Source organism: Typopeltis vanoorti, chromosome 6 (assembly GCF_054136105.1).
Source record: "Typopeltis vanoorti isolate ZY-2024b chromosome 6, IOZ_Tvanoo_1.0, whole genome shotgun sequence".
Lineage (NCBI taxonomy): Eukaryota > Metazoa > Arthropoda > Arachnida > Uropygi > Thelyphonidae > Typopeltis > Typopeltis vanoorti.
Window position 1 is genome coordinate 104,063,512 of NC_143554.1, and position 13,813 is coordinate 104,077,324.

Sequence of the window (13,813 nt, forward strand, 5' to 3'; positions counted from 1 at the left end):
CTACAATCCTGATATCATCGAAGGAGGCCACTGATTTTTAACATGCTCCTTTGCACTTTCTCCACTGTATGAGAATCACAATGGAAACCAGCAGACTAGACTTAGGCACAATAATCCAAGTTATCTTTTATAAAGGCATTGTAAAGAGGCAAAATTACATCCTTATCTTTACATTTAAAGTTCATTTCAGCATTGCAATTATCTTTTTGAGTTAAGGACATCTGATGACATATATGAGAGGAAGTTTCAATTTGATTTCTTCTTTTCCATAATTGCCTCTTTTAAATCCCTCGGTCCATCATGAAGTTCAGAAGTTCTACCTTTGCAATCAATTTCACCACAATTACATTTTTATTTATTTATTTATTTAATTCGCAGGAGGGATACAAGAACCTGGAACCTATAGAATGTCACTGACTGTGTGAGGTGATCACATGCCTCTGTGATCAAATAATTAATCAACATCATCTTCAGATTTTGCCAATGAGTCTTCAAACTGATTTGTGTTTTCAGTCTTTCATATTTTTTTTTTCTTTTTAGTTTATTTTAGTTTCTTTTTACAACTTTCATACATTTTTATTACTTTTATTTTTCTTTCCAACATGATATTAATTTTTATCTTTCTTAAAACTAAATAGTGATGGCTTCCTATTTCAGAATGTATACTCTGTATTCTGGGCCTGTGAAGATATCACTATCAAGAATATATAGTCAAACAGACTTTTTATTTTTTGTGCCATCTCTGTCTCTCTCTCTCTCTCTTCATGTGAATTTATGCACTTTTTTAGATTGAAATATGATGTTGTAATGAATAATTCACCTGGAGCAGAAATTAGCAGCATCCCAAAACATTTGAGCATGTCTGGTATTAATTTCCACCTCTGTTGTTTAGAACTACAATACAGACCACCTTCTTCTTTCTCAATATATTAGTTGAAAATATTTTTCCCATTCTTTCTTAGTAAAGAACCTTTTGTGGAACCTAGAGAAATTTATGAATATGGATGTTTAATCAAAGAACATGCTGAGTCTTTACAACATCCACATCTCAACTGCAGTGATAGTTTAATCATTTCCAAATTTAGAAAACTGTAGTATATTTTATTATTATTAATATTATTTGACACCTCCATGGAGTCCAAAGACTCATCGAGGGAGAGTGTGCCAACAGCATCGGACGATTTTACACTTCCAACTACTAACCACGCTCAAGCTTGCTTAACTTTTTGCGTGAGCCATTAGTAGCAGAGGCTCTACCAATCGACCAACCATTGCTGGTGTAATTTATTGTTTTTTAATTATTTAAATATTTTTCCCCCAACAGTGTTATTGTTTTAAACCTAACATAAACATGACATATAAAGGAGATTTCCACTGTCACTGTGCATATTTTGTTATCTGAAAAAAATAAAAATAATTAAAAAAAACAAGAAAATAAAAGATATAATAATAAAATATACCTACAATTTTCCAAATTTGGGAATGATTAGAGCATCACAGCAGTTGAAATGCGGGTGTTGTAAAAGAGACTCAGCATCATCTTTGATAAAACATTCATACTCATAAATTCTTCTCTATAGTTCTATGTTGTACCAATGGATTCTGCAGCTCATGTCAATTCAAATTCATAGGGCTTAATCAACTGATTATAACTTTAGTATTCAGAAATATGATTTTTAATTGAACTACTTGCTTTACTTTTTATTTTTCCAGGTAAAATATCCAAAGTTTACAGTAAACTTGAACAGATTTACATTTGCTGAAAATTTAAAAAATTATTCTATAAGTAAATGAAACAGCAGTGAAAAAGAAAGGTAACATCGCAGCTTACCAAGATATCAGAAAGATTGTTTTATATCTCTGATTTTAGAGAGAAACCTTTGAATACCCCAAATTCTTGTCCAACATTCTCAGACAGAGAATGTTGGACAAGAATTTGGGTTTTTTGGGCATGCTGATGGAAACAACTCTTTTTTTATTTTTTTATGGTTGCTTGATCTAATGAAGTGGTATTATCAGGTTTTTATTATTATTTTTTTTTTTTGAGATCACTTAGCTGGCCTGCTGTGAGGTTTCTGGTGATGACTACATTAGTACAGGGATACTCTGGAGTCAAATGATGCATGTAATGGTTTAATAACTTAAATAAAACATTTCTTTACTTCAGTTACACAAATGAAAAATTTGAATAATTTTTCACAAAGATACACTGAATGGTATAACAACTTTTCTTTTATATGCTGCATCACTAAATTTAATCATTTTAGCTTAGTATCTAGTAATAGGTTTATGAGTCTTCTTCTTTTCACTGGAAACAATAGTAACCTTTCTTATCAACAATGAAATAAAGTAATAGTTATAAACAACTTACAATGCACAAAACACTGAAAAACAGATGCAGAGAGCAAGGATGTTGTAAATAAATTAAGTCCACAAAAACCTGTGCATTGGTTGATTCACAGCAGCATCATATGAATAGACATTGGTCATATTTCAAAATTGTCATTTGAGTGAATCATCATAAAGCAAACCATTATATAGTAGAGGCTTGCTGTACTGTGATTACACAGAAGTAAAATCATTTTTCAATTCTATGCTTTAGAGTCCAAAACTGCAATGAAGTTTATCAGTGTCATCACAAGACAGACAGACATGAAATATTAGGTTTAATATTTTACATCTGTCTAGCAATGCAAATATTTAATGAAAATCTATTATTAAATCCTGTCTTAAAAACTAAAAAATTAATAATAGCTTGTATGATAAGCCATTTATCATCTAAGAGTAACTCCATGATTTTTTTTTTTTTCCCAGTTGGTTATAAATTAAATTTATAACCAAATATTTGTATGTTTACATTTGGATAAAGGATTAAACTAAAAATGTATATTTTCTTGGCATCTTTAAGTTTTTGTTTTTTTTCCCCAAAGGATCTGGTGATTAGCACTTTTGACGTATCACTTACAAGTTGTAATAGTTCAGACTATAGAGTTCTAGACAGAGTTGCATGATATTAATAATATTATGAGCTAATAATCTTTCTATTTTTTAATTTTATTATTATTATTTGTAACTAACATATATTTATACTGCTGATAAATACTCTGATTTTACACTGTTTTTTAATTTCAGCAAGAATGGGAGTCAATTTAGCAGATCATTTTTTTTAAGAAAGAGATTTTTGCATGTAGTAAATAGATCTTTGTTGTAAATAGATCTTTCCTAATTTTTATTGTTCTTCTTTGGAATTCCCATGAAGGATTAGAATTATATAACATAACTGCTACAAGAAGAAATAGAAACTACTCAGCGAACTATAATTCTCAATGGTTATAAACACATACTACTCAAAAAATTATCACATGTTTCTCTTAACACACTCCAAATAAGATGAGATTCAGAGAGTATAAATTTCCTACAAAAAGTCATTACTGAACCTGCTGTTAAGAATCTCAAGAAATTTCAATTTACTGCAACTTCTCAAATCCCTCCTTCTCCAGATGACAAGCTCCTATTGTATATATATCATTATATGGGTATTTCCATGGAGTCAAAAGACTCATTGTGAGATACCCTTTACACACACACACACACACACACACACACACACACACACACACACACACACACACACACACACACACACACACACACACACACAATATATATATATATATATACATACTTATCATACCTCCACTTAAGCTCATTTACTGTCAGAGCACTCACAACAACTTCTGGCAAATCCATTCCATATGCATTCAGCACACTCTAAGCAAAAAATCTAGTCCATACACCCTCACTAACTACAGTCTTCCATGAGTGATCCCTACTTCTGTATCAGTCATGTACTGAAAATTTACTGAAAGAGAATTACTCATAGAGAACCCCTTTAGACACTTATAAGTTCCAATCATGAGGCCTCTTTTCTGCATAACAATGAAACTTTGCAATCCATATGACTTCAATCTATCTACATAGTGAGCATTTCATAGACCTATTATCAGCTAGGCCACTTGTCTCTAGATCCTCTCCAGAAACAAGCCTCTCCTAAAAAACCCAGGTGACTAAATCTGCACACAACATTCAAGATGTGACTAAATCTGCACACAACATTCAAGATGTGACCAAATCATAGCCTAATAAAGAGATGATAATAATCTCTCTATCTTTACTTTTAGTGTGTTTTTCAACTTCCAAGTAATCCGATGAGCTATTCTGGTGAAGTTTTGCAATATGCTTTCTGAATTTTGGCTCTCTACCCACCATTACTCTCAAATCCCTAGTCTCAAAAGTTTCCTGCAATCAATACCAGTAAAGTATGAAACAGTATGTAATATTTACATTTTGAAGTTCATAACCATACATTTTGCAACATTAAATTAACAATCATTATTGCTTGGCCACAATGATATTTTATTTAAATCATCAATTCCACCACCTACCTCTTCTGAATCAGCCAATTTCTGTCCACTGCCAAACAAAGACCCCAATCAGTCATATCTTGAGCTTTTCTATGCCATCAAGTTCCAGCCGTTTCTTTGGTCTTCTCTCTTTCCATCTCTGGGATACCATTCAGATATCAACTTTGTCCATTTTGGAGTGTCAAATCTTACAATATGAACCTGCTCATTGCAATGCAGAATCTTTTAGTGGATATTATAATGTCTCTCACCCTAGTCTGTGTCTGATCCAGTTCTATGTAAAATGGTGTTGAAATATTTTCCACTTGGTTATACTATAAATTAAAGATGCCAAGAAATTATATTTTTGATTTAATCCTTTATCCAAGTGTAAGCAACCAAAGTTTGGGCATGAAGTAACTTCATGACTGGGCAACTTGTATATAGAGCAGTGGTGGGCGGTCAAAATTTTAAGTGGGGGATGCTGCATATACAAAATAAGAAAAAATAATTCACTTTTTTTCCTAATCAGTAACCAATTTATTAATAAGTAAATTTACATATTACAAAAATTGCTTCATTAAAAATATTTCACCAACACTACAAACACACACCAATAATAAAAATTTTGTAGACAGAAATAATGCACGCAAGCATACAATATATCTGTAGCGACACTGCTCAATGAGCAGTGTCAGTTTCAACATTCCAACACTGCGTTTAGATCGCAGTGCATTTGTTTCGTGTAATGATAATTAAGAAAATATAATTCTTTTCATATTTCCAATAGTGACACTCATCATAATTCAGCCTTGTATCTATAATAAATAAATAATAATATGTTATTTTAACAGAATAAAATAAGATTTACCAAAAATATTTCACCCTCATCATGAACACATACCAACAATAAAAGTTTCGTATCTCACAGAAATAATGCATGTAAGCACAAAATTTATCTGTAGCAACACTGCTCAATGAGCAGTGTCAGATTCACTTGTTACATGCAGTGATAAATGCAAATTGGCAGGTCTCGGCGAAACTGATTGAATATGATAATTCTGACACTGCATTAGATCGCAGTGCATTTGTTTCGTAATCTAAAACATTAATCGAACAATTCCAATTATTAACTATTCAGTAAATTTTGAAACATAAGCTGTAATCTTTAACATGCTGTATTGCATTTATATAATGTTGTAAGCATTCTTATTATTTATAAACACAAACAAAATTTAATTTTTTCGTTTTTTTCCTTGAGGGTGCTGCAGTGTTCATGTACAAGCGGCCACTGATATACTATAAGGCAAGTGACTTCACATCACTTGCCTTAGCATCCCATAATGCAAAGTACATATCCTTACAGACATGTCTAATGCCATGCATTGTGGGAAGGGTCACTATCCAGAACAGATTTGACCTTTATTGAGGTGTAATCCCAGAATGACCCTTCCCATAATGCATTGCATTATACGTGTCTGTAATCCCATCTGTTCTATTTTGCTTATCAACTTATCATGTGGTAATTTATAAATAGCCTTTGCAAAATCTAATTATATTATTGTGTATCCATCTTCTTTGTCCAATGAATCTGTCACTTTATAAATTTTTATAATATTAAATAATTTTTATTATATAGTTGATTGGTAGAGCCTTAGCTACTAATGACTCAGTTAAGTAAGTTTGAGCACGGTTAGTAGTTGGAAGGGGCACAATCGTTCGATGCTGTTGGCACACTCTTCTTAGATGAGTCTTTGGACTCCCTGGAGGTGTCTAATAATAATAATAATAATAATAATAATAAATTTACCCCCCCCCCCCCAAAAAAAAAATTCAACATGGAAACTAATCAAAAGAAGGTGGTTGGAAAAACAAAGAGCACAGGGACTTATGAATACAAGAGATTACATAGAGAAGTCAGAAGAGCCATCAAGCATGACAAGGAAAAATTCTATACCAATAAATGTGAAGAAATAGGGTTCCAGATGAGAAGGCATAATTATAAAAGGATGTTTTATTTAGGATGAAAAGCCAAATGGCTATTTCATTTAATTATTAAATTTTAATTTAATTTGGATGTTTTATTTAGTTCGTGACTTAAAGCACAAGTTTAAGCCTAAATTGAATGTCATCAAAGACAGGTATAGATCATTAATAACAGAAGAGTTGGAAATCAAAAACAGATGGAAATAATTCTGTAAGTAACTGTACAGCAGAGTGGATAAAGAAAATGTGGAGTGCTCCCACCAAGAAAATTTTGATTTGGAACTTCCTCCACATAGGCATGAAGTTGAAAGTGCAGTTAAGCAGCTTAACAGCAATAAGGCCTCAGGTGCAGATGAAATCCCAGCAGAGTTAATTAAAGCCACAGGGGATGGAGGTATAAGAGTGTTTCATAGATTGATTACTAGAGACTGAAAGAAGTCAGTTTTCATGTCACTGCATAAGAAAGGTGATATGAAGGCATACAAGAATTACAGAACTATTAGTTTGATATCTCATGCAAGCAAAAGTTTATTAAAGATCATGCTAAATAGGATTGAGGCAGAGATGCCCGAGGAATAAGCAGGTTTTCGGAATGGTAAGGACGCCAGAGATCAGATGCTTTGCCTTAGACAGATTATAGAAAAATATAAAGAATTCAGACTCCCTCTGGGAATATGTTTCTTAGACTACTCTAAAGCTTTTGACTGTGTTGAGCATGTGAAACTGTGGGAAGTAATGAAAAGAATGGGTTTTCCTCAATGCACTATCAGGTTTATAGCCAACTTGTATAAGGAGCAAGAAGCCACAGTAAGAACAGGTGTAGGATTGACTGACTGGCTTCAAGTTGGAAAAGGAGTTAGGCAAGGATGTTTACTTTCAACTCACTTGTTTAGTATATATGCAGAGGACATCATGCATGAAGCATTGGATGAGCTCAGGACAGGTATTAGGATAGGAGGTAGATTGATCAGTAATCTGAAATGCTGATGATACAGTACTCCTTTGTAATGACATGGAAGAACTAGGACTAATTCTTGACAAAGTTAACAAGATCAGTAATAACAGAGGACTTCAACTCAATCCTAGCAAGACAAGGATCATGGTTCTCAAAGGAAAAACAAACAGAGAAGCTCTTGAGAAACAAGTGTACCTTAATGGAGAAAGAATTGAGGAAGTCAGCAAGTTTGAGTACCTGGGATCCATTATTAATGTAAAGAGATTGCAGTTCAGAAGATGTCACAAAAAGGTTAGGGATCGCTAAAACAACAGTCAGAGACTTATTCTTGTTGAGAGGCTTATACGCTGGTTATACATGATAACTAATAATTAAGGAATTGGCAGCGTACACTAGAAATATAAATTAAATAAACTTTAATATATACTTTCCGATATTTCAGCAAACGTCACGTTGCCATCTTCTTGGGAACTTATTACAATGACACTTGCACACAAGTACTACATAACAGCAAATGAGAACAGAAGCTAGGAAGTTAACGTTTTCCTAAAGTCCTGATGGTGCCCCCTGGCGGGCTATATTGGTAGTTCTTGGCCTTTGGGCTGAAGTTCTTCTGATAAATGTTTTCCAAATTTGAGGCAGTCTCATGCATCCAAATTTGTTGAGGTTTGGCATGTTCCTAAGGGCTGAGGCTGATTCCATGAATAGTCTTTCATATTTGAACTTGCTGCGGTGTATTACTGTGGCTTTCTTCCATCTTATTCTGTGGAGAGTATCCAGAGCGTGGTCTGCAAGCCCCGAGTGGCTGTACTTGTGAAATCGGATGTAATCCTTGTGTTCTGAAATTCTGATATTTGCTGTCCTGCCTGTTTGGCCAAAGTAGGAGAGTTTACAGCTGTAAGGGACCTGGTATACACCAGGTAGGTCTAGGAGAAGTGGTTGGTCTTTAGTGGAGTGGATAAGGGATGCCAATTTTCTATGTGGTCTGTAACAGGTGGTCAAGTCATGTTTTTTTTAGATTTTGTTGATTTTTTCCGAGGTGCCTCGGATGTTAGGAATGGTGATGGATCTAGAATAATCTTTTATGTGAGGGGGGGGGGGAGGGAGTGGTGGGTTGTGGATAACTGGGTTAAGTATTTTTTGGATTCTTTTTTTTTTTTGGGGGGGGGGGGTAGCCATTGGCTGAGAAAGTGTCATGGATGTGATTTAGTTCAGTAGTTAGGGCTTGATCATTAGAACGGATTATTTTTGCCCTGTTGAATAGTGTCTTAATAACTCCATATTGTTGTGAGGGGGGATGATGGGATTGTTGGTGAATGTATCTACCTGTATGGGTGGGTTTTCTATAAACTGAGAAAACCAAGGTTCCACCAGGTTGGCGGGTGACTAGTGTGTCTAGGAAGGGGAGGTTATTGTTTGCCTCTTTTTCCAGGGTGAACTTGATTCTAGGGTGTTAGTTGTTTAAGTGTGTTAGGAAGGAGAGGAGTGAATCTGGGCCATGTGGCCAAATAGCGAACACATCATCAACGTAGCGAAGCCATATGTTAGGTTTTTGTGGGGCTGAGTTTAAGGCTTTCTCTTCAAAAGTCTCCATAAAGAAGTTAGCCAAGGGTGGGGAAAGTGGTGAACCCATGGCTGTCCCCTCTATTTGTTTGTAGAATTTTTCCTGCCAAACGAAATAGCCTGAGTTCATTGTAAGCTGAAATAGGGCTGAGATATCAGGAGGAAATTTAGCTTGGATTAGCTCTAAGGTTTCTTTGAGGGGGACATTCGTGAATAAGGAGGAGACATCAACACTGACCATTATGTCATTATGTTGGAGTGTGAGGTTTTCTATACTGGCTTTGAAGTGGGCTGAGTTTTTTATGTGTGATGGTGTGTTGCCAGTATAGTGTGAGAGCGCTTTGGCTAAATGCAGTATAGAAAACCTCACACTCCAACATAAAGTGTTGTATTCAAATTAATATTAGTATTCTTTGACATAGTGAAGATGTAAAATGAAATATTTGAAATTAATTTTAATTTACTAATTTTATTGTAAATTACATTGACTTTTCACTGTGGCTTTGTTTAACTAAATAAAACTCACTAACATTGCATTTCATCATGTTGTACTATCATTTTCTTTTTACTTTAAACCAAAAGTGAATACCATTTTCCTGGATAAATCCCAAATTACCAGTTCATTCTACCTCCAGGTATATACCTGATAATGAAGTGCTCCACAAGGATGTGAGGACTGGACACTGGTTCAGAAGCTATGGTAAGTTCTGCTCATTTCTGAAAGGCGGCATGAAAATCTCTTTCTAGTCATCTGCCTTTGATCTGTATGCACCTTCACTTGTGAAGACCAATAATTAAGTAGGGCAGAATATTTGTGAATGACATCTGAATTGCAGTTATCAATAATCCGTCAATGTAAAATGAACTAAAAATAAGTGTGAACTGATAGTGTTATTACTAGTCCTGTCACTTATAGCTTGATTTAAAAACACAAATATTATTTAAAAAATAAAAATAAAATAAATTCTATATGGTGTGGTGCAGATGCAGAACATTTCTCAGTTTTTCAAACTAATACTGTTATTAATAGACTTGTCACTTTATTTATATACCTACAAAATTTCACAAAAACTGAAATCTTTATCTTAAACTCACTACCTAATTACACAATAGCATTAAAATGGTTACTTTAAAGAACTAAGTAAACACACACATAAAAATATACATTTTATTTTTATTTTTTGATCGGAAGTAACACTTAAAGTGTTGACTATATTTTAGATGGACCAAGCACTTCAGATTATGCAGAAATTATTTATCATATTTTATAAAAAGAGAGCATCCATGACTATTTGCTTATGATAGAACCTGTTGAATTTAAAAAAAAAACAATTCAACAGGTTCAACAATTGAAATTAAAAAAAGACAATTCATTTACAACAGTAATTGAAACAAACAATTATGCAACTAACAAATGTACACACCTTCTCGAATAAGAGGTTCAATATCTGCTAATTCACGATCAATTTCTACTTTTCGTTTGGAAAGTTTAACGTTTTCTTCTTCCATGCGAGACTTGAGAGTTTCCATTTCTGTCTTTTGGTGGCTGGTATTCTAAAATATTGATAATTTTATTATATCATTCCATGGAATCATTGCATATACAGGTAACCCTTGTATAATGTGATAACGCAGTCTACAAATTGTGGTATCCCTTGTTCAACGCAGTTTCGATATAATGTGGTCTACAATTTCCAGTAACCCTTTATTTTATTTTATTTCATATTTTTCATTGCAGGACTTAAAAATCAAATTTTATCTTCATTAAATTTGTGTCTGCCCATATTGCACAAGTAGTTATAAGTATCGAATTTATTTTTATTGTATCACTGAATAAGGTACTGCACAGAGGGCTTTTGTAGTCTCAACAAGGAAAACTAGATTTATTAAGGGGAGGGGGTAGATATACAGTCCTTAGGGAGGCAGTTGAATGTATGAATGAGTATAATATGCCCAAGCGAATAACGACAACAAATCAGAATGGGATAGTTAATATAAGGCATCAAGGTAGGGTTGGGGCTAATGGGGGTCTTAAATTCATGTACACTAATGCTAGGAGTATTAGGAACAAGAAGGAAGAGTTTTTGGCCATGGTTGGCACTTCCAGACCACAGGATACTGGCATTAGTGAATCATGGCTGACTGTAGATGATATAGCTAGTGGGATTGAATGTGATGGGTATAGTGTATTCAGGAATGGCAGGGAGAATAAAATGGGAGAAGGAATATTGTTGATGATAGCTGATGAGCTGCAGCCAAGGAGAATAGAAGTTGAATTGCAGGATAGAGAAAAGAGCACATTTGAGGCCATTTGGTGTGAGATTGTGGCTAGCAGAACAAAATATATAATTGGGTGCTGCTATAGATCAGGTGATGGAAAAGATGGAGGTGACAGTATGCACAAGCAAATAGGAGGGTAATTATTATGGGTGGTTTCAACTATGGTCGCAGTGATTGGATTGAGGAGAGGACACACGGGAGGAAGGAATTGGCTTTTATGCGGTTATTAAGGGATAACTATCTGCGACAGCATAGTTATCTTGATCACTCTTGGTGATCAAGACCCTATGATCACTCTTGGTGAGAGTGATCATAGGGTCTTGACTTGGGAGGTGGCTAAAGGTGTGGAATTTACAATTAAGACAGGGTACATGTGGAATTATTGGGCTGGAAAGTATGACAAGCTTAGGAGTTTGATTAGTTCAGTGCCATGGCATGTACAACTGCAAGGAGGTACAACGAGGCAGTTAAGAAGCGTTTGCATGAAGCAATGGCTGACTGTATACCTAGAGTGTGAATAATAAATCAAATAGGGATTAAATGGATGAATATCACCAGTAAGCTTGAGCTGCAAAAAAAGAAACAACTATGGAAGGAATTTAAGGAGAAAGGTGACTGGCAGGCACATGAACGGTATAAAGCGCAGGCCAGAAGGGTAACGAGTGTGATAAGAAAAGCAAAAAATGATTACGAAAGAAGATTGGCCATGCAGGCTAAAGAGAATCCTAAACAGTTTCTTCGATATGTTGCAAGTAAAAGGAAAAATGTATATGGCAGAATGATTTTAAAGAATGCCGATGGTAGGGAGGTAACTGAATCAGTTGATATAGTTGAGTTACTGAGTGAGCACTTTGCAAGAATATATCATCCAGGTGGGACATTGCAGAAACGAATGAACCAGTAGATTATACGGGACATGTCGAATGAAGTGGAGGTGGGTAGTCTATTGCATAAACTCAATGTCAATACATCTGTGGGATTGGATGGTATACCAGTTCATGTTGTACGAGAAGTGGCTAAAGAATTGTCAGTATCCTTGACCATTTTGTTTAATTTGAGTCTTGGGTCAGGGTTAGCCTCGAGGGGGTCGAAAGAGGGTGAAAATAGTTCCTGCTTAAAGGTGGTTCCAAGACTGCTGTTGTAAATTACCGATCAATTAGCATATCAGGAATCACTGTCAAGGTCTTAGAGAAATTAGTCAAGAAAAGAATACAGGATTGGATAGATGAAAATGGGATATTGGATGGGGGACAACATGGTTTTGTGAAGGGTAGATCATGCCTCAGTAACTTGCTCACGTTTTATAACACAGTGACGGCTGATAAGGGTAATGGGTTTTACAGTGATTCTACTGGACTATGTCAAGGCCTTTGATAGAATGGAACCCTAATCAGTAAACCGGAGCAGATGGGGATAGATATAGTGGTGAGATGAATAGGAGGGCAATTGATGGATATATATCAGAGAGTTGAGTCTAAAAGACGGCTTGTGACTAGTGGTGTGCCGCAGGGCTCTGTTCTTGGACCACTCGTTTTCAATTTGTTCATCAATGATATAGGAAAGGATCTGAGAGGAAGTGTTCACTTGTTTGCTGATGATGCAAAGTTGGGTAGAGCAATAGTGAGTGCACATGATATCAAAATTTTGCAAGATGATTTGGATAGTTTGGAGGACTGGACTAGGAAAAGTAGATGTCAATTTAATGTGGCAAAGTGTAAGGTTATGCACTTTGGGATGAAAAGAATAGCAGCAGTATATCACATTGGTGGAACCATACTCCAGGAGATTGATGAAGCCAGGGATTTGGGAGTGTTGGTGGACAGGGAATTGAAGTTTAGGGGGCACATTGCAAAAGTGGTTAAATCAGCTCATCAAATCACTTGGCTTCTGAAAAATACTTTAACAAGCAGAGACAAACAAGTTGTTGTTCCTCTGTATTGAGCCTTGATAAGACCCCATCTGGACTACTGTGACCAGTTATGGGCACCAGGGTTTCTTCGTGATGGGGGAGGAAGTGGAGAGGATCTAGAGACAAGTGACCAAGACGATAGCAGGTCTGTGGAATGAACCTTATGAGAATAAGTTGAAGATTTGTGGGTTGCAGAAATTGGTCGATAGGCAGAAAAGAGATGATATAATTGAGACATTCAAATTACTGAAGGGTTTCCATAAGATTAATCCAGAAGATATTTTTGAAAATAGGACTGGTGGTGGGAGGACTAGGGGGCCATGCATAGAAGCTGGGCAAGAATGGTTGAGATGCGTGTTAGAGCTAGGTTTTTTACTTGGAGAGTGGTGAATGAGTGGTATAAACTGCCAGAATCTGTTGTGGGTGCTACGACAGTGAATAAGTTCAAGCAAGGTATGATAGATACTTGTGTGAATGTCGAATAGTTGTTCTTGACATGATGTTAGGGCCTCCCTCAATGAGTCTGTCGACTCCTTGGAGTTGCCCGGAATAATAATAATAAATAATAATAATATTCGGTGAACATTTCAATTAATTTTGGAAAAAATGGAATGTAATCCAAACATGACACTACCTCAAGCGTGGAAAGAATTTTCAATATTGAATTATTAAAAATGATTTCTCTGTCCATTAAGGAATTACAACCCTCTATGCTGA

The 13,813-nt window shown here is 35.2% G+C and overlaps 1 protein-coding gene across 1 annotated transcript in view; it reads right to left on the reverse strand.

Annotated features, from left to right (window-relative positions):
- The window catches only part of btv (dynein cytoplasmic heavy chain beethoven), a 1,245,321-nt gene that overhangs the window by 434,155 nt on the left and 797,353 nt on the right, over positions 1–13,813 (reverse strand). The window contains exon 50 of the mRNA XM_090394552.1: positions 10,332–10,461. Within this exon, the coding sequence (XP_090250678.1) occupies positions 10,332–10,461 (130 nt within the window). The remainder of the gene's footprint in view (positions 1–10,331; positions 10,462–13,813) is intronic.